Source organism: Gorilla gorilla, chromosome 9 (genome assembly GCF_029281585.2).
Source record: "Gorilla gorilla gorilla isolate KB3781 chromosome 9, NHGRI_mGorGor1-v2.1_pri, whole genome shotgun sequence".
Lineage (NCBI taxonomy): Eukaryota > Metazoa > Chordata > Mammalia > Primates > Hominidae > Gorilla > Gorilla gorilla.
In genome coordinates this window covers 23,442,258-23,464,583 of record NC_073233.2, presented here as the reverse complement: position 1 = coordinate 23,464,583, position 22,326 = coordinate 23,442,258, and the positions used below count along the sequence as shown (strand labels likewise).

Genomic DNA, 22,326 nt, shown 5'->3' with positions numbered 1-22,326 from the left:
AATACTGATTCCTTCATGCCTGTAATCCCAGCACTTTGGGAGGCTGAAGTGGGAGGATCGTTTGAGTTCAGGAGTGTGAGACTAGCTTGGGCAAAATAGTAAGACTCTGTCTCAACAAAAAATAAAAAAATTAGGCCAGGTGCAGTGGCGCATGCCTGTAATCCCAGCACTTTGGGAGGCCGAGGTGGGCGGATCATGAGGTAAGGAGTTCAAGACCTGCCTGGCCAATGTGGTGAAACCCCATCTCCACTAAAAATACAAAATATTAGCCAGGTATGGTGGCGGGCACTTGTAATCCCGTACTTGGGAGGCTGAGGAAGGAGAATTGCTCGAACCCAGGAGGCGGAGGTTGCAGTGAGCTGGGATCGCACCATTGCACTCCAGCCTGGGTGACAGAGCAAGACTCTGTCTCAGGGGAAAAAAAAAAAAAATTACTCATGGTGGCACATGCCTATAGTCCCAGCTACTCAGGAGGCTGAGATGGGAGGATTGCTTAAGCCTGGGAGATCAAGGCTGCAGGGAGATCATTACTACACTCTAGCCTGGACCACAGAGCAAGACTCTGTCTCTGAAAAGTAAAAACAGTTTTGTTTTTTTTTTGAGATGGAGTCTTGCTCTGTGGTCCAGGCTGGAATGCAATGGCACAATCTTGGCTCACTGCAACCTCTGCCTCCCGGGTTCAAGCGATTCTTATGCCTCAACCTCCCAATTAGCTGGGATTACAGGCACATGTCACCATGCCCAGCTAATTTTTGCATTTTTAGTAGAGAGGGGGTTTCACTATGTATGTTGCCCAGGCTGGTCTTGAATTCCTGACCTCAGGTGATCCACCCACCTCGGCCTCTCAAAGTACTGGGATTGCAGGCATGAGCCACTGCACCCGGTCACTAAAAAATACTTTTAAAAAATTGATTCCTTTACTCCAGAAAGGGAAGAAGAAGAAGAGATAGATACGTAGGTAGGTAGGTAGGCAGATAGATAGATAGATAGATAGATAGATAGATAGATAGATAGATAGATAGATAGATGATAGAGATTCCTGAGCTCTGTCTGGGAAAGCAGAAATCTGCTAGGATGGGGAGTGGGTTGGGAGTGGGGAACCAGACATCTGTATTTTTAAAAGGCATCTAGAATTGGGACCCCTGACTTAGAATCACAGAAGAGTAAACCAAGTAGGTACTTAATTCAGTCCTCATTTTGTGTATGGGTGAGTTAGACTCCAAGAAGGGACTTGCTCAGGGTCACACAGTGGGAGGGATGACAAGGACTGGAGTCCAGGCCTCCTGGCTCCTGGCCTAGTTGCCCTTTCCTCTTTGTTCTTGCTCCAGGTGTGAAAAGAAATTGTCTCTAGGTGGGATTATGGGATTTGTTTGAATCATTCTTTTGCATGTTTCTATTTTCTGATGTTTCTGGAAGAGTATCAATTGCTTTTGGCACAAGATAAAAACAAAGAATAAAAGAAAGGATAAGGCCAGGTGCAGTGGCTTATGCCTGTAATCCCAGGACTTTGGGAGGCCAAGGCAGGTGGATCATTTGAGGTCAGGAGTTCAAGACCAGCCTGGGCACAGGGACATGGTGAGACTCTGTCTCTACTAAATATACAAAAATTAGTCAGGCCTGGTGACTCATGCCTGTAATCCTAGCTACTTGGGAGGCTGAGGCAGGAGAATCGCTTGAACCCAAGAGGTGAAAGTTGCAGTGAGCTGAGATCACGCCACTGCACTCTAGCCTGGGCAACAGAGAGAGACTCTGTCTCAAAAAAAAAAAAAAAAAAAGGAAGAAAGAAAAGACAAGATAATTCTGTTACAGCTATTTTACCTGGTGTCTCCTCCCCCGCTTCCCTACCCTCCCTCCCTCCCCAACTACCAGCACCCCCGGGCAGTGGCACTACTTACTGTCCCATACCGCATTGCCTCTACAAAGACTGTGGCCTTTAGGGACAGTCTGGCTCAGAGTTAGGGATACACAGATCATACGTCTGAGCCAGGTCCAGGGAAGTCAGTGTACTCTGGGTACACAGATCCCCTGGGCCTGGCCCACCCAAGACTGCGTAGATGCCAGGTGGAGAGAGGCAGGCCCTAGAGTAGAGGTCCCCAGGGCACTGGCCCTTGAGCCACCAGGAAGCCCCACCAGAGGGCAGCAGAAGCCTGGTCCAGAGCTCCCATCAAGCCTCCCATGGGGATGTCACTGGAGTTCAGGGAAAGTTTCAGGGAGAATTTAGGTACTGTTCTGAAGGAGGGGAGTTGGAAACGGTACTTTAGGTTTGTGTGAGGGCATGGCCTGTACAAAGCTAAGGAGGCAGGAATTCATGAATCAAAATGTGCCAAGGTGGGGACAAGAGAGCACTAGAATGTAAGCTCCTTGCAGGCAAGAACTGTGTCTGTTGTGTGTATGCAGCTATACTGTTAGAACAGTGCCTAGCACATGATATGTATTCCATTGATATTTATTAATCAAATGCATGAATGGGAATACTGCTGGTGGGGAGGAAATGAGGAAGAGAAAGGGCAGCAAATGTTTGGGTAGAGGACAAAAAAGAAAATAACTTACTTACTGAGCACCTACTCTTTGTTGGGCAATGTGCTAAATGTTTCTAAACTAAGAAAGTAGTACATGCTTAAGGTGAAAAAAATATTAAAGTTTTTTAAAATATAAAACAGGTCTTACCCGTACACCAGAACTTCTAGCCTCCTTTTCAGAAGCTAACAATGTTTTTTTGCATATTTTTCTAGAAATGTTATACACATGTTGGCCGGGCACAGTGGCTCCCATGTATAATCCCAGCACTTTGGGAGGCTGAGGCAGGCAGATCATGAGGTCAGGAGTTTAAGACCAGCCTGGCCAACATAGTGAAACCCCATCTCTACTAAAAATATAAAAAATTAGCCGGGCTTGGTGGCAGGCACCTGTAATCCCAGCTACTCAGGAGGCTGAGGCAGGAGAATTGCTTGAACCCAGGAGGGGGAGGTTGCAGTGAGCCGAGATTGCACCATTGCACTCCAGCCCGGGTGACAGTGCGAGACTCCATCTCACACACAAAAAAAGAAAGAAATGTTATACACATGTACCTCGGGTCACCTGCTCCCTTCCATGTCTCTCAGAACTTCCAGACATATTCTCTTAGAGCAGCATTTCTCAAAGTGTAGTCTGGAACTTCCTTCAACGGAATCACCTGGTGGGAATATAACTTATTAAACATGCAGAATCTCTTAGCTGGGCATGGTGGTGCACACCTGTAGTCCCAGCTACTCAGGAGGTTGAGGCAGGAGGATAGTTTGAGCCTGGGAGATGGAGGCTGCAGTGGGCCGTGATCGTGTCACTGCACTCCAGCTTTAGCGACAGAGTGAGACCCTGTCTCAAAAACAAACAAACAAAACCAGAATCTCAGGCCTCATACAGAACCACACAATCAAGGGAAGGGAATCTGTATTTTAACAAACTGTAGGGAATTCTGATGCCCATTAAAGTTTGAGAAGCACTGCCTGGACTCACACAATCACTCACTGGGGAGAGGGTTCAGATAGGGATTGCATTGAATCTGTAGATTGCTTTGGGTAGTATGGACATTTTAATAATACTGATTCTTCCAATCCATGAACGTGGAATATTTTTCCATTTTTTTGGTGTCCTTTTTAGTTTCTTTCATCAGTGTTTTATGATTTTCATTATAGAGATCTTTAACTTCTTTGGTTAATTCCTAGGTATTTAATTTTATTTGTGGCTATTGTAAATGGCATTACATTTTAATTTCTTTTTCAGATTGTTCATTGTTGGCATGTAGAAATGCTACTAATTTTTGTATGTCGATTTTATATCTTACAAATTTATTGAATTTTTATCACTTCTAATAGGTTTTTTGTGGAGTCTTTAGGTTTTTTTGAAATATAAGATTATATCATCTATAAATAAGGATAATTTTACTTCTTCCATTTCAATTTGGATGCCCATTATTTCTTTCTCTTGTCTGACTGATCTAGCTAGGACTTCCAGTAGTACTATGTTGAGTAACAGTGATGAAAGTGGGCATCCTCATTGTGTTCTTAGAGGAAAGGCTTTCAGTATGATATTAGCTGTGGGTCTGTCACATAGGGCTTTTATTATACTAAGGTATATTCCTTCTATTCCAGTTTTTTTGAGGGTTTTTATCTTGAAGGGATGTTAAATTTTATCAAATGCTGTTTCAGCATCAATTGAAGTGATCATACTGTTTTTATTCTTCATTCTGTTGATATGATATATCACATTAATTGATTTGCATATGTTGAACCATCCTTGCATCCCAGGGACAAATCCCACTTGGTCATGATGAATGATCTTCCTAATATATTGCTGAATTTGCTTGTATTTTTTGAGGATCTTTGCATTAATATTCATAAGAGGTACTAGCTTGTAGTTTTATTTTTTTGATGTGTCTTTGTCTTGTTTTGGTATCAGGGTCATACTAGCCTCATAGAATGAGATTGGAAGTATTCCCCCCTCTTACTATTTTTTGGAATACTTTGAGTAGAATTGGTATTAGTTTTTCTTTAAATGCTTGGTAAAATTCAGCAGGGTAGGCATCAGGTTCTGGGCTTTTCTTTGCTGGGAGACTTTTTATTACAGCTTTGAACTTGTTATCTGTTACTGATCTGTCAGATTTTGGATTTCTTCCTGGTTCAATCTTGGTGGGTTGTATCTGTCTAGGAATTTGTCCATTTATTCTAGATTTTCCAATTTATTGGCATATACTTGCTCGTAGTAGCCACCAATGATCCTTTGAATTTCTTCAGTATCAGTTATAATGTCTCCTTTTTCATTTCTGATTTTATTTATCTGAGTCTCTCTTTTTTATTTTTTATTTTTTTGAGACAGAGTCTCACCCTGTTGCCCAGGCTGGAGTGCAGTGGCGTGATCTTGGCTCACTGCAACCTCTACCTTCCAGGTTCAAGCAATTCTTGTGCCTCAGCCACTTGAGTGGCTGGGACTACATGCGTATGCCACCACGCCTAGCTAATTTTTGCATTTTTAGTAGAGATGGGTTTTTACCATGTTGGCCAGGTTGGTCTTGAACTCCTGACCTCAAATGATCCACCCACCTCAGCCCCCCAAAGTGCTGGGATTATAGGCATGAGCCACCATGCCTGCCCCTTCTCTCTTTTTTTTCTTAGTCTGGCTAAAGTGCTGTCAATTTTGTTTAACTTTTCAAACAACCAACTTTTTGTTTCATTGATCTTTTGTATTGTTTTCTTTATTTCAATTTCATTTATTTCTGCTCTGATCTTCATTATTTCTTTTCTTCTACTAATTTTGCATTTGGTTTGCTCTTGCTTTTCTAGTTCTTTAAGATGCATTAGGTTTTTTTTTTTTTTAATGTAGGCACTTATAGCTGTAAACTTCCCTCTTAGTATTGTTTCGGTATCTTGTGTTTCTATTATCATTTGTTTCAAGAAAATTTTAAGTTTCCTTCTTAATTTCTTCATTGACCTACTGGCACATTCAAGAGAATGTTGTTTCTTTTCTTTTTTTTTTTTTTTTCAGTGCTCCAAGACATCTGAAACATTGTTTAATTTCTGTGTATTTGTATAGTGTCCAAAACTATTCTTGCTATTAATTTCTATTTTTATTCCATTGTGGTCAGAGAATATGCTTGATATTATTTCAATTTTTTTTTTTTTTTTTTTTTGAGACAGGGTGTTGCTCTGTCACCCAGGCTGGAGTGCAGTGGCAAAATCTCGGCTCACTGCAACCTCTGCCTCCTGGGTTCAAGCTATTCTCCCACCTCAGCCTCCCAAGCAGCTGGGATTACAGATCCACACCACCACGCCTGGCTAATTTTTGTATTTTTGTAGAGATGGGGTTTCACCATGTTGGCCAGGCTGGTCTCTAACGCCTGACCTCAAGTAATCCGCCCACCTCAGCTTCCCAAAGTGCTGGGATTATAGGTGTGAGCCACTGTGCCCAGCCAATTTTTTTTTCAATGTTTTAAGACTTGTTTTGTGACCTAACATATGGCCTATCCTTGAGAATGATCCATGTGCTGAGGAAAAGAATGTGTATCCTGCAGTCATTGGGCAAAATGTTTTGTAAATATCTGTTAGATCCATTAGGTGTATAGTGCAGATAAAGTCTGATGTTTCTTTCTTGATTTTCTGTCTGAAAGATCTGTCCAAATCTGAAAGAGGGGTGTTGAAATCTCCAGCTATTATTGTATTGGAGCCTATCTCTCTCTTTAGCTCTAATAATGTCTGCTTTGCATATCTGGGTGTTCCAGTATTATATGCATATATATTTTAAATTGTTGTATCCTCTTGCTGAATTGACCTCTTTATCATTACATAGAGTCCTTCTTTGTCTTTTGTTTTGTTTGTTTTTTTGGGGGATGGAGTTTGGCTGTTTCACTCAGACTGGAGTGCAGTGGCATGATCTCGGCTGGCTGCAACCTCTGCCCCCCGGGTTCCAGTGATTCTCCTGCCTCAGCCTCCCAAGTAGCTGGGATTATAGGCACGCACCACCACACCTGGCTAATTTTGATATTTTTAGTAGAGATGGGGTTTCACCATGTTGGCCAGGCTGGTATCGAACTCCTGACCTCAGGTGATCCACCCGCCTCGGCCTCCCAAAGTGCTAGGATTACAGGTGTGAGCCACTGCGCCTGGGCCTCTTTGTCTTATAGTTTTTGTCTTCAAATCTATTTTGTATGATACAAGTATAGCTACTCCTGCTCTTTTTTGGTTTCCATTGACATGAAATATATCTTTTCATCCCATTATTTTAAGTCTATGTGTGTCTTTATAGGGGAAGTGGTTCGTAATATCTAGGCGGGGAGAGGAGGGTGATATTACTCGCCATATTGTGGGGGGTGTCCGCCCCCCTGTGATATGGTTCGTAATATCCATTGTGGGAGATGGGGGTGATATTACTCGTTAATATTCTAGGGGGATACTTCTAAAGTCGCAAAGGGTGCACACCCTGTGATATCATTGGTAATATTCTAGGGGGATGTTACTCCTAATGTAACAGGTGTCTACAGCCTGATATAATTATTCACAACATACTAGCGGTATACTACTACTAATGTCACAATGTGTGTACACCTTTTGATATTATTCGTAATATACTGGGGGGATGTTACTGCCAATGTCACAGGGGTGTACACGCTGTGATATTATTTGTAATATTCTAAGTGGGTACTTTTAAAATCATAGGAGGTGTACACCCTGTGATGTTATTTGTAATATCCTAGGAAGATGTAACTCTTAATGTCACATGGGGTGTGCACCCTGTGATATTATTTGGAATATCCTATGGGGATGCTACTCCAAGTGTCACAGGGGATGTACCCCCTGTGATATTCGGAATATCCTAAAGGGATGTTACATTTAATGTCACAGATGGGGTACACCCTTTGATATTATTCATAATATCCTAGGGAGATATTACTTGAAAAATCACAGTGGGTGTACACACAGGGCGTATACCCTGTGATATTATTCACAGTATCCTAGGGAGGTATAACTTTTAATATTACAGTAGGTGTACACTATGGGTGTACACCCTGTGATATTATTTGTAATATTTTTGGAAAAATGACTCAATATCACAGTGGGTGTACACACTGTGATATTATTCATCATATCCTAGAAGTATATTACTCCTATTGTCACAGCGGGTTAACACCCTGTGACATTATTTGTAATAAACCAGGGGGATACTTCTCTTAAAGTCACAGGGTGTGTACACCCTGTGATATTATTCATAATATTCTAGAGGGATGTTACTCCTACTGTCACAAATATGTACACCCTGTGATATTATTCACAGTGTACTAGCTGGATATTATTACTCATGTCACAATGCATGTACACCTTGTGATATTATTTGTAATATCCTAAGGGGAAGTTACTCCTATTGTCACAGGGGGTGTACTTTCTGTGCTATGATTCGTAGTAACCCAGGGGGATGTCACTCCTACCATACAAAGTGTGTACACCTTGGTATATTATTCGTAATATCCTAGAATGATGTTACTCCTCATGTCACGGGGGTGTATATCCTGTGATATGATTCTTCACATTCTAGGAAGATGTTATTCCTAATATCACAGAGGGTGGACAACCTGTGAAGTTATTCATAATAGTTTTGGGGGATGTTACTCCTAACGTCACACATGGTGTACAAACAGTGATACTATTTGTAATGTTGTAATGTTTTTTGGAAATATTACTCCTGATATCACAGGGGCTGTACACCCTGTCATATTATTCGTAATATCATGAAAAAATGTTACCACTAATGTCACAGGCTGTGTACACCGTGTGGTATTATTCCCAATATTGTGGGGTGATGTTACCTCTAATGTCACAGAAGGTGTTCACACTCTGATGATATTCATAATATCCTAAAGGGATGTTACTGATGTCACAATGCATGTACACAATCTGATATTATTTGTTATATCCTCGGGGGGTGTTACTTCGAATGTCACAGGGGGTGTACTCCCTGTGATATTATTCCTAATATCCTAGGTGGATGTTACTTCGAATGTCACAGGGGGTGTATATTTTGCGATATTATTCATAATAATTTAGAAAGATGTTACTCCTAATGTCACAGAGGTGTACACCCTGTGAAGTTACTCATAATAGTATTGGGGGCTGTTACTCCTAATGTCACACGTGGTGTACAAACAGTGATATTATTCATAATATTTTTTTGGAAATGTTACTCCTAATATCACAGGGGATCTACATCTGGTAATATTATTTGTAATATCCTAAAGAAATGTTACCTCTAATGTCACAGAGGGTGTACACCATGTGATATTGTTCCCAATATTGTAGGGGGATGTTACTCCTAATGTTCCAGGGGGTGTTCACACTGTGATAATATTCGTAATATCCTAAATGGATGCTACTGCTAATGTCACAATTCATGTACACCCTCTGTATTTGTTCGTTATATCCTCGGGGGATGTTACTCCTACTGTCACACAGGGTGTACTCCCTGTGATATTATTCATAATATCCTAGGTGAATGTTACTCCTAATGTCAGAGGGGATGTGCATTTTGTGATATTATTCACAATATCCTAGAAAGATGTTAATACTCATGTCACAGGGGATGTACACCCTGTTATATTATTCATAATATCCTAGGGGACATTACTCCAAATGTCACAGAAGGTGTACCCTCTGTGATATTACTCATAATATTTCAGGGAAATGTATTCCTAATGTAACAGGGCATGTACACCATGTGTGCACACCCCCTGAGATGTTATTTGTAATATTCTCCAGGGATGTTAATCCTAATATTACATATGCTGTTCACCATGTGTGAACACCTTTGTGCTATTATTCCTAATATACTAGAAGGATGTTACTCCTAACATTACATGGGGTATATGCCATGTGTGTACACATTCTGTGATATTATTCATAATATCTTAGACAGATGCTACTCCTAATTTTACAAGGTGTGTACACCATGCGTGTACACCCCCTCTGATATTATTCGTAATATTCTAGGAGGATGTTACTGCTAAATTCACAGGGGGAGTACACCATGTGTATGCAACCCTGGTGATATTATTCCTAATATCTTAGGGGGATGTTGCTCCTAATGTCACATGCAGTGTACACGATGTATGTACACCTTCTGTGATATTATTCATATATCACAGAAAAAGATTATGCCTAATGTAACAGGAAGTGTACACCATGTGTGTAAACCACCTTTGATATTATTTGTAATATACTAGGGGGATGTTACTTTTAATGTCACAGAGGGTGTACAAAATGTCACAGGGGGTATACGCCTTATGATATTATTCATAATATTGAGAAGGATGTTACTCCTAAGGTCACAGGGGGTGTACACCCTTCGATATTATTTGTAATCTTATAGGGAGATATTACTGTAAATATCACAGTGGGTGTACACTATGTATACTATGTATACACCCACTGTGATGTTATTTGTAATATCTTAGAGATATTACAGAGTTATATCTCTCTGTATTATATTAGAGAGTTATATCTCTCTAAGATAGTACAAATAATACCATAGCAGGTGTATCTCATGTGTGTACACACTGTGATATTATTTGTAATATCCATGGTAAACATTACATCTAATATCACAGAGAGTGTACTCCCTGTGATATTTTTCATAATATCATAGGGAGATATTGCTTCTAATATCACAGTGGGTGTACACCATGTGTGTACATTCTGTGATATGATACCTTATATCCTAGGGAGATATTTCTCCAAATACCACAGTGGGTATACACCTTGTGATATTATTCATAATATCCTAGAAGGATGTTACTCCTAATATGACAGAGGGTGTACACCCAGTGATATTCTTCATAATATCCTAGAGAGATATTACTCCTAATGTCACAGGGGTTGTACACCCATGATATTATTTGTAATATTCTAGGGGGATGATACTTTTAAAGTCACAGGGGGCGTACACCCTGTGATGTTATTCCTAACATCCTAAGAAGATGTTACTCTTAATGTCACATGGGGTGTACACCCTGTGATATTATTTGGAATATCCTATGGGAATGCTACTCCTAATATCACAGGGGGTGTACACCCAGTGATATTACTTGGAATATCCAAAAGGGATGTTACTTTTAATGTCACAGACGGGGTACACCCTTTGATATTTTTCGTAATATCCCAGGGAGATATTACTTCACACCATGTGTGTACACCCACTGTGATATTATTCACAATACCCTAGGGAGATATATAACTTTTAATATCACAGTAGGTGTACACACTATGTGTATAATATCACTATTGTGATATTATTCATAATATCTTAAAAAACTAGGACTCCATATTATTCCTAATATGCTGGAGGGATGTTACTCCTCATGTCACAGGGGTTAATACCCTGTGATATTATTCGTAATAGTGCAGGGGGATGATACTTTTAAAGTCACAGGGTGTATACTCCCTGTGACATTATTCCTAATATCCTAAGGGGATGTTACTCCTAATGTCCCAGGGATGTACACCCTGTGATATTATTCATAGTATATGAGAGGGATATTAGTACTAATGCCACAATGCATGTACACTTTGTGATATTATTCGTAATATCCTAAGGGGATGTTACTCCTATTGTCACGGGGTGTGTTCCCTGTTATATTATTTCTAATATCCTAGAGGGATATTACTCCTAACGTCACAAGGTGTGTACACTTTATTATTCATAATATCCTAGAACTATGTTACTCCTCATGTCACAGGGAGTATTCACCCTGTGATATTATTTGTAATAGTTTTGTGGGATATTACTCCTAATGTCACATGGGGTGTACACACAGTGATATTACTTGTAAAATTCTATAGAAATGTTACTTGTAAATCACAGGGGCTGTACCTCCTGTGATATTATTTGTAATATTCTATGGGAATGTTACTCCTATTGTCACAGGGCGTGTATACCCCGTGATATTACTTGTAATATCCTAGTGGGATGTTACTACTAATGTCACAATGCGTGTACACCCTGTGATATTATTTGTAATATCCTAGTGGGATGTTACTACTAATGTCACAATGCGTGTACACCCTGTGATATTATTTGGAATATCCTAGTGGGATGTTACTACTAATGTCACAATGCGTGTATACCCTGTGATATTATTTGTAATATCCCAAAGAGGTATTACTACTAAGGTCACAATGCATGTACACCCTCTGATATTATTCGTTATATCCTCGGGGGATGTTACTCCTAATGTCACACAGGGTGTACTCCCTGTGATATTATTCGTAATATCCTAGGGGGATGTTACTTTTAATGTCACAGGGGGTGTATACCATATGTATTCAATGCCTGTGACACGATCCCTAATATCCTAGGGGGATGTTCCTCCTAATGTCACATGGGGTGTACACCATGTGTGTATACCTGCTGTGATATTATTCTTAATATCCTAGGGGGATGTTATGGTGTACACCGCCTGTGATATTATTCATAATATCCTAGGGGGATGTTTCTTTTAATGTCACAAAGGGTGTACAAAGTGTACAAAATGTCACAGAAGTGTACACCTTGTGATGTTATCTGTAATATCCTAGAAGGATGTTACTTCTAATGTCACAGGGGGTGTACACCCTTTGATATTATTTGTAATCTCATAGGGAGATATTACTTCAAATATGACAGTGGATTTACACACATGGCATATACCCTGTGATATTATTCATAATATCCTAGGGAGATACAACTCCTAATATCACAGTGGGTATACCCCATGTGTGTACACCCTTGATATTAGTCTTAATATCCAGGGTAAATATTACTCCTAGTATCACAGTGTATGCACACCCTGTGACATTTTTCATAATATTTTAGGGAGATATTGCTTCTAATATCTCAGTGGGTATACCCCGTGTGTACACTCTGTGATAGTATTTTTTATATCCTAGGGAGGTATTACTCCTAATATCACAGTGGGTGTTCACCCTGTGATATTATTGATATTTGACCTTGCTGCTTTATTTTTTTTTTTGAGACAGAGTTTTGCTCTTGTTGCCCAGGCTGGAGTGCAATGGCGTGATCTCAGCTCACCGCAACCTCCGCCTCCCAGGTTCAAGCGATTATCCTGCCTCAGCCTCCCTAGTAGCTGGGATTACAGGCATGTGCCACCACGCCCAGCTAATTTTGTATTTTTAGTAGAGACGAGGTTTCTCCATACTGGTCAGGCTGGTCTTGAACTCCCGACCTCAGGTGATCCACCCGCCTCAGCCTCCCAAAGTGCTGGGATTACAGGCATGAGCCACCGCGCCCGGCCAGACCTTGCTGCCTTTTTAAACCCACACTACAAAAGGAATGGAACAGGTAATAAGATATTGAGATTAGACTGTTCTGCCGTGCAGGCGCCGCAGGACACTTTTAATATCCCTGTTTCTCAGGCTGTAGATGAAGGGGTTCAGCATGGGGGTGACCACCGTGTACATCACTGAGGCCACTGCACCCTTTCTGGGGGAAGATGACACATCTGAACTGAGGTGCCCTCCAACGCCTGTTCCATAAAATAAGCAAACAACTGACAGGTGAGACCCACAGGTGGAGAAGGCTTTATAGTTCCCATCTGATGATGAAACCCTCAGAATGGAGGAAACAATTTTATAGTATGAGAAAAGGATCCCCGAGGTGGGAAGAAAACCAAATATGGCAGCAGGGAAATACATGACTATGTTATTGGTGAAGGTGTCACAACACGCAAGGTGGGGGAGTTGAGAAGGGTCACAGAAGAAATTAGGAATTTCCACATCCTTGAAGCAGGTAATTTGCAAGGCAATCAAATTGTGCAGCTGGGAGTCTAAAAGACTGAGACAACAAGACAACAGAACTAGAAAGCCACAGAAACATGGGTTCATGATGGCTGAATAATATAGAAGGTGACAGATGGCTACAAACCGGTCATAGCATGTATACACTCAGGAGCATAACACTCAGGAGCATGTCTTTCTTCCGTGCCTCCAAAAATGGCAAAAAGAGACATCTGAGTCAGGCAGCCCGCATAGGAGATGACTCTGCTGTGAGATTGGATGTCCACAATCATCTTGGGGACCATGGTGGAGGTGAAACCGATGTCAGGCAAGGACAGGTTGGAGAGGAAGAAGTACATGGGGGTGTGGCGGTGGGAGTCAGGGCTGACGGCCAGGATGATGAGCAGGTTCCCCAGCACCATGACCAGGCACATGGACAGGAACAGCCCAGCGAGGACTGGCTGTAGTTCTGGATCCTCTGAGAGTTCTAGGACGAGGAATATTGAGACATCTGTTAGATTCTGTGGGTCTGTATAGTTTGGACACCTTTGGCCTAGAAAAGAGGGTTGAAAAATCAGAAACACCAACACCCAGCACTGTGTCTGCATTTTGCATATAAGCAATTCACAATTAATGTTTTCAGATTTCAGAGCAATCCACACTCAGCAATATTTTGCAGTTGTGACAAACTCAATTGTCTTATAATTCTTTCATCATTGATTTTTGTTATTCGCTTCTTGCTGTACACACCTGCCTTAGAGACACTAGATTCAAGAATGTTCCGAGAACCAGATCATCATATATAACAAATTCGTAATTGCTAGAAAATACAGTCTATCTTTTCAGAAGAAAAATATGTAATAAAAACATTCTCTTCACTTTAAGAAAAAGTTTATCCTAATTAAAGGAAATTAAGAACTCAAATATTTTATTCTAATAGAATGCCACAAATTCCCTTGATTTAGAACGTCATAAACACTGCATAACAGCTGAGACCATGCCATCTAAAAATGAAATTTAAAGTTGATAGTTCATAAGCAGAAAATATTTCCACATGCCAGTTACGGTCTAGTGATTTCATCATTATGTTTTCTGACTTTCCTCCTTCAAGAGAGTAATTACTTACTCAAATAGGTGGGTCTTGTTTAAAAATTCATGTAAGACATAACTCCTGTCCTTAGCTTAGGTGGACTTAGAGTTTTTCTTTTTCTTTCTTTTTTTTTAAAATTATACTTTAAGTTCTAGGGTACATGTGCACAATGTGCAGGTTTGTTACATAGGTATACATGTGCCATGTTGGTGTGCGGCACCCATTAACTCGTCATTTACATTAGGTATATCTCCTAATGCTATCCCTCCCCGCTCCCCCCACCCGGACTTAGAGTTTTCATAAGAAAGTTTGGCTGGACGCGGTGGCTCACGCCTGTAATCCCAGTACTTTGGGAGGCCAAGGAGGGTGGATCATGAGGTCCAGAGATCAAGACCATCCTGGCCAACATGGTGAAAACCCACCTCGACTAAAAACACAAAAAATTCGCCAGGCGTGGTGGTGGGTGCCTGTAGTCCCAGCTACTTGGGAGGCTGAGGCAGGAGAATGGCTTGAACCCGGGAGGCAGAGGCTACAGTGAGCCAAGATCATGCCACTGCACTCCAGCCTGGGCAACAAGAGCAAAACTCCGTCTCAAAAAAAAAAAAAAAAAAAAAAGGAATCAAGCATGACGAAGTCACACTGATCACAGCCAATTTTTGTGAACCAAGGAAGGGTCTATTCAATAATTAACATAGATGTTTACTTTGGCTAACTCCTGTGTGCCAAGCAAGATATAGGCTCTAGGGAATCAGAAACAAAAGAGACTCACTTGTTCCTCTCACAATACTCAGTACTTACTTAGATAAGGACAAAATAAAATGTCCTGTCTGGAATGCAGGGAAACCAGAACTTCAGGTCAGGGGATATTTCCACTGAATTGCATAGAGATGAAGCTTAAAATATTAATGAATGTATCTAAAATTCACTTTGCCTTTACTTTATGCATCCATCACATAGAGATCACGGAGCAGGCACCCACGATCGGTTTAATCATTGCTCACTTCCGTTGGATCAACTAGAAATCAACTCAGACGAGAGTGCTGAGTCTCAGAGGATGCACATCTCACCCCTTGCCATTCAGATAAGCAGAAAAGGTGGTATTCAAAGTTAATGACCAGTCTCTAAGTCCCAGGTACTAAACTTCATGGTCTTCCAACTCTCAAGAATTTTTTTTTTTTTTTTTGAGATGGAGTCGCGCTCTGTTGCCCAGGCTGGAGTGCAGTGGAGTGATCTCGGCTCACTGCAACCTCTGCATCCCAGGTTCAAGTTATTCTCCTGTCTCAGCCTCCTGAGTAGCTGAGATTACAGGCGCCTGCTGCTACACCCGGCTAATTTTTTTTTGTATTTTTAGTAGAGACAGGGTTTTACCATGTTGGCCAGGCTGGTCTCGAACTCCTTGTGATTCACCTGTCTCAACCTCCCAAAGTGCTGGGATTACAGGCGTGAGCCACCGCGCCCAGCTTCAAAAAGTTTTAAGCAGAGCTCAGAGGTCTTAACCACAGGCACATCTGAGGAGCATTTTGAAACAGATTCCAGCTTCCTCAATAGGAATGGAAGCCAAACTCTGAATTTATGACTCCTTTGAGGAAGTCGAGAGCTGTAAGGAAAGACAGGAACAGGGGCAAGGGAGAGATGCGTCCCGAATGATCCTGTGCCAATTCTTTCTGGAATCTTTGATGTGATCTCGGCTGCCCTTTCTATACTTGACACAGTGAATGTGGCACCCACTGGGCTAGCTGTGGTCTATCATCAGGAACCCCCAAAGGGAAGGGCACAGTGAGCAGGGGCATCTGCCCGAGTGACAAGGATTTGAGAGGGCAGGTTGGATGCAGGGAGAGGACTGGCCAAATGCCACGTGTCTGGACTTAGGCTGCCTGGTTCAAATGGGACTTTACTCTTTTCGACTTCATGATCTGGTACAACTTATATGAAAATGCATTGCTTCTTTTCTAGTCTGTATAATAATAATTTAATGTGCACTAATAACTGGGAGAAGACCACGCAGATGAAATCAAAGAAGCTGCATAGACCACAGAGCTCAGAGCCTGGCATTTAGGAAGCCCCCAGTAAGGGTTCATGATGCCATGGTGTCTGTCATCGTCCTCTTTATCCTCCTCATCACCTTCATCATCTTTTTGTTGTGCTTAGGGAATAGTTTAGAGGGACTCATTTGCTGCTATCATGGGTGAGATGTTCATGAAAAGGACAACCAGTGTGGGAGGAAAGCAAAATTTTGAATAAGATTTCTGAGACCCCCACCACAACCAAGAACAGAAACTCCACAGTCTGCTGAGCTGACAGTTTGCACACTGTTCTCCTCCCATCTGCCCACCGCACTCTCCTGTTTGTCCTGAGGATGAGGAAACAAAACAAGGCTCCTGACCTGTCCCTCAGCACTCACTTAACTGTGCTTCCCCTCTGCTGGGTCATGACCACGGAGAACAGGTCCACTGTCCTCCCTATGTGGTGCACGATGGAGGCTCAGACTCTGTCCTCAAGACTGGCAAGAAGACAGGGTCAGACATGAGCCTCCTGATGCAGGTGACACGTGTGTAGCCCACTGGACTGGAACCTCACACTGCGGGGCTGGAGGCACAGACTGAGTACTTGCTATTCTATGGCCTTGGGGGCTCAAGGCATAGAGCTCCTCATTATCCAGATTCACCCAAGTTCCCCAGTCTCTAAGGATTTCCTCATAATAATGCAGCAAGAAGAGAAAAGTGAGTATCCCTAGAAGCTTTGGGACTCTTCCTCTAATCAGGAGAAAGCTTGTGTGTATGTACTATTTGCTCCTTTCTTTTCTTTTTAAAGATCCAACTGCTTTAATTTTCATCTTTTATTATGGTAAAATATACCATGTATAAATATTAAAAATTATATATTATTTCATTTAGAATGGCCAATATAAACATTTACAGTTTCCACTATTTTTAAGTTTATAGTTTCACGACATTAAGTACATTCACATTGTTTAGCAACCATCACCTCCCTCATCTCCAGAACATTTTTATCTTTCAAAATGGACATTGGACCCATTAACCAAACTCTCCATTCCTTTCTCTCCCGCACCCCTGGGGGCCACCATTCTATTTTGCAATTCTATGAGTTTAACTACTCTAGAGACTTGATATAAGTGGAATCATACTGTGTTTAATTTTTTTTTTTTTTTGAGACAAAGTCTTTCTCTGTCGCCTAGGCTGGAGTGCAGTGGCGCGATCTCGGCTCACTGCAACTTCCACATCCTGGGTTCAAGCAATTCTCGTGTCTTAGTCTCCTGAGTAGCTGGGATTACAGGCCTGGGCTACCACACCCAGCTAATTTTTGTATTTTTAGTAGAGACAAGTTTTCACCATATTGGCCAGGCTGGTCTCAAACTCCTGACCTCAAGTGATCCGCCCGCCTCAGCCTCCCAAAGTGCTGGGATTACAGGTGCGAGCCACTGAGCCCAGTTGTGTTTATCCTTTGGTGATTTATTTATTTCACTGACGATAATGTCTTCAAGGTTCATCTGTGTTGCAGCCTGTGTCAGAAGTGCCTGTTTCTTTCTTTCTTTCTTTTTTTTTCTGATGGAGTCTCACTCTGTTGCCAAGGCTGGAGTGCAGCGGCACAGTCCGGGTTCACTGCGACCTCCGCCTCCCAGGTTCAAGCGATTCTTGTGCCTCAGCCTCCTGAGTAGCTGGGTCTACAGGCACGCGCCACCACGCTCTGCTAATTTTTTGCATTTTCAGTAGAGACAGGGTTTCACCATCATGGCCAGGCTGGTCTTGAACTCCTGACCTCAGGTGATCCTCCCACCTCGGCCTCTCAAGATGCTGGGATTACAGGCATCAGCCACTGCGCTGGCCAGAAGTGCCTGCCTTTTTAAGGCTGAATAGCCTTCCACTGTATGAATGAACTGCAGTGCGCTTTTTCATTCGTCTGTCCATGGAACCTTGGGTTGCTTCCACGTTTTTGGCTGTTGTGAATAACGCTGCTATGAATATGGGTGTACAAATATCTCTTCCACTCTTGGCTTCTAATTCTAGATGGTAGGTACCCACAAATGCAACTGCGGGATCATCTGATAATTGTCTTTCTAATTTTTCAAGTACACGCCATACTATTTTCCCTGTTCCTGCACAGTTTTATGTTCCCTCTGATCATGTTTGAGCATTCCTACTTCCCTCCAGTCTCACTATTGCTTGTTTATCATATCTATCCTAATGTGTGGTATCACATTATTGGTTTGATTTGCACTTCCCTATGATTAGTGATTTTGAACATCATCTTATATGCTTATTGGCCATTGGTATACCTTCTTTAGGGACATGTCTACTCAAGTCTTCTGACCATTGTTAATGGGATGCCTTGGGTTTCTTGTTGTTTAGTTCTAGCTGTTCTTTATATATTATGGATATCAGCCTCTTTTCACATATATGATTTGCAAATATTTTTCCTAATCCATGGGTTATCTTTTCACTCAGTTCACAGTGTTTTTTGATGCACAAAAGTGTTTCTCATTTAGATGTAATCCAAGGAATCTAATTTTCTTTTGTTGCCTATGCTTTTGGTGTCATATCCCAGAAATAATTGCCCACTCTGATGTCATAAAAGTTTGGCCAATGTTTTCTTTTAGGTATATTATAGTTTTAGCTCTTGGGGTTAGGTCTTTCATCCAGTTTGTGTTAATTTTTGCACCTGGTATGACATAGGGTCCACCTTCATTCTTCTGCATGTGGAAATCAAGTTTCTCCAACACCATTTATTGAAAAGGCTGCTTTTCCACCAATGAACTTTCTTGGCTGTCATGTTAAAAATCATTTGAACATATAGGAGAGAAGTTATTTCTGGGCTCAAAAACAAACAACAACAGACAACAGATAAAGACACAGCATGGGTGGGTGTGGTTGCTCATGTCTCTAATCCCAGCACTATGGGATTTGTAATCATAGTGGGTATACAGCCTGTGATATTATTTGTAATATCCTAGGGAGGTATTACTCCTATTATCACAGTGGATGTATACCCTGTGATATTATTCGTAATATCCTAGGGAGATATTACTCCTAATCTCCCAGTGGGTGTACACCCTGTGATATTATTTGTAATATCCTAGGGAGATATTACTGTATACCCTGTGTTATTTTTGTGTTATTTTAGGGAGATGTTTCTCCTAAAGTCAGAATGGGTGTACACCCTGTAATATTCTTCCTAATATCACAGTGGGTGTACACCATGTGTGATATTTTCTCTACTATCCAGCGGGGAAGAGGATGATATTGCTTCCAATATCAAAGAAGGTGTACACCCCCCTGTGATATTGTTCCTAATTTCCAGGGAAGGAGAGGATGACATTACTCCCAATATCACTGGGGATGTACAACCCCCCGCCGTGATATTGTTCTTAATATCCGGGGGTGGAGAGAATGATATTACTCTCAATATCACAGGGGGTGTACACCACCCCTGTGATATTGCTGGTATTATTCCGGGGGGTAGAGGATATTACCTCCAATATCGCAGGGTGTGTAAACACCCCCTGTGATATTGTTCCTAATGTCCTGTGAAAGAGAAAATATTACTCCCATTATCACAGGGGGTGTTCACCCCCTATGATATTGTGTCTAATATCCAGGGAAGGAGAGTATAATATTACTCCCAATATCGCAGCGGCTGTACACCTTTTTGTGGTATTGTGTCTAATATCCATGGAAATAGAGGATGATATTACTCCCAGTATTGCAGAGGGTGGACACCCCCCTGGGATATTGTTCCTAATATCCAAACGGGGAGAGGATGTTATTACTCCCAATATCGAAGGAAATGTACACCACCGCTGTGATATTGTTCCTAATATCCAGAGAGAAAAGAATGATATTACTCCCAACAGCGTAGGAAATGTACACCCACGCTGTGATATTTTTCCTAATATCTAGGGGGACAGAGGATCATATTACTTCCAATATCACAGGGTGTGTACACCCCCTCTGTGATCTTGTTGCTAATATCCAGGTTTGGGGTGGATCACATTACTCCCAATATTGCAGGGGTGTACACCCCCCTGTGATATTTTTCCAAATATTCAGGGTGGGAGAGGATAATATTACTCCCAATATCGCAGAAGGTGTACACCCCTCCTGCAATATTGTTCATAGTAACCAGGGAAGAAGAGGATGATACTACTCCCTATATCACAGAAAGAGTATATTCCTTCTGTGATATCATTTTTAATATCCAAAGAGAGACCGGCTGACATTACTTTCAAAATAGCCGGGGTTTTCCACGTCCCCCACGCCATGATATTGTTCCTAATATCCAGGTGGGCAAAGAATCATATTACTCCCAATATCGCAGGTGGTGTACAACCCCCCTGTAATGTTATTCGCAATAGCCAGGGACAGAGAGAAAGATATTACTACCAATATCGTACCAGGTGTACAACCCCCTGTGATTTTGTTTCTAAAAACCATGGGGTAGAGGATGATATTACTTTCAATATTGCGCGGGTGTACACCGCCCCCCCTGTGATATTTTTCCTAATATCCAGAGGGCGAGAGGATGATATTACTCTTAATATCCAGGGTGGGGGAGAGGAAGATACTACTCACAATATTTCAGGGGGTGTACACCCTCCCCTCGTGATGTTGTTCCTAATATCCAGGGGGAGAGAGGATGATGTTACTCCCAATATCGCACAGGATGTAAACCACCCCTGTGATATTGCTCCTAATATCCAGGGGGAGAGAGAAAGATATGACTCCCAATATCGCAGCAAGTGTACAAGCCCCTGTGATTTTGTTTTTAACATCCGGGGGGGAGAGGATATTATTTGCAATATTGCAGGGGGTGTAAACACCCCTGTGATACTCTTCCTAATATCCAGAGAGCGAGAGGATGATATTACTCCCAATATCGTAGGGGGTGTACAAAACCCTGTGATATTGTTCCTAATATCCAGAGCAAAAGAGGATGATATGACTCCCAATATTGCAGAGGGTGTACACCCCTCCTGTAATATTGTTCTCAATACCCAGGGAGGGAGAGAATAATATCACATTGCATATCGCAGGGAATGTACACCCTCCCTCTCTGATACTCTTCCTAATATCCAGCAGAGGAAAGGATGATATTACTCCCAATATCGCACAGGCAGTACACCCCACCTGTGGTACTGTTCCTAATATCCAAGGGGGGAAGAGGATGATACTACTCCCAATATCGCAGGGGTGTACACACCCCCGGTTATATTTCTCCTAATATCTACGGGAGAGAGGATGATATTACAGCAAATGTTGCAGGGGCTATACATCCGCCCTGTGATATTGTTCCTAACATGTAGGGGGGAAGAGGATGATATTACTCCCTGTGTCGCAAGGAAGTGTACACCCACCCTGTGATCTTGTTCCTAAAATCCAAGGAAGAAGAAGATGATATTACTCACAATATCGCAGGGAGTGTACACCCTTCCTGTGATTTAGTTCCTAATATCCCAGGGGTGGGGAGGGAATGATATTACTTTCAATACCGCAGACGGTGTATACACTTCCTGTGATATTGTTTCTAATATCCATTGCAGGAGACAATGATATTACTCCCAATATCGCAGGCAGAGTACACCCCCTCTGTGATATTGTTTCTAATATCCAAAGGGGAAGAGGCTGATATTACTCCCAATATCGCAGAAAGCATACACCTACACTGTGATATTGTTTCTAATATCCAGGGGGAGAGTTGAAGATATTACTCCCAATATCGCAGTAGGTGTACAAACCCCTGTGATTTTGTTCCTAATATTAAGGGGGGGAAGGATGATATTACTCCCAGTATCGCAGTGGCTGTACACCACGTTTGTGATATTGTTCCTAATATCCAGAGGGCAAAAAGATGCTATTACTCCCAATATCGCAGAAAGTGCACACCCCCACCCCCGGTGATATTGTTCGTAATATCCAGGGGGGGAAGAGAATAAGT

The 22,326-nt window shown here is 41.8% G+C and overlaps 1 protein-coding gene across 1 annotated transcript in view; it reads right to left on the bottom strand.

Annotated features, from left to right (window-relative positions):
• Positions 1 to 12,869: 12,869 nt before the first annotated feature.
• Positions 12,870 to 22,326, bottom strand: part of LOC129525464 (olfactory receptor 7E24-like) — a 36,149-nt gene continuing 26,692 nt past the window's right edge. The window contains 3 exon segments of the mRNA XM_063711002.1: positions 12,870 to 13,460; positions 13,462 to 13,482; positions 13,484 to 13,773. Coding sequence (XP_063567072.1) covers positions 12,870 to 13,460; positions 13,462 to 13,482; positions 13,484 to 13,720 — 849 coding nt within the window. The 5' untranslated portion in view covers positions 13,721 to 13,773.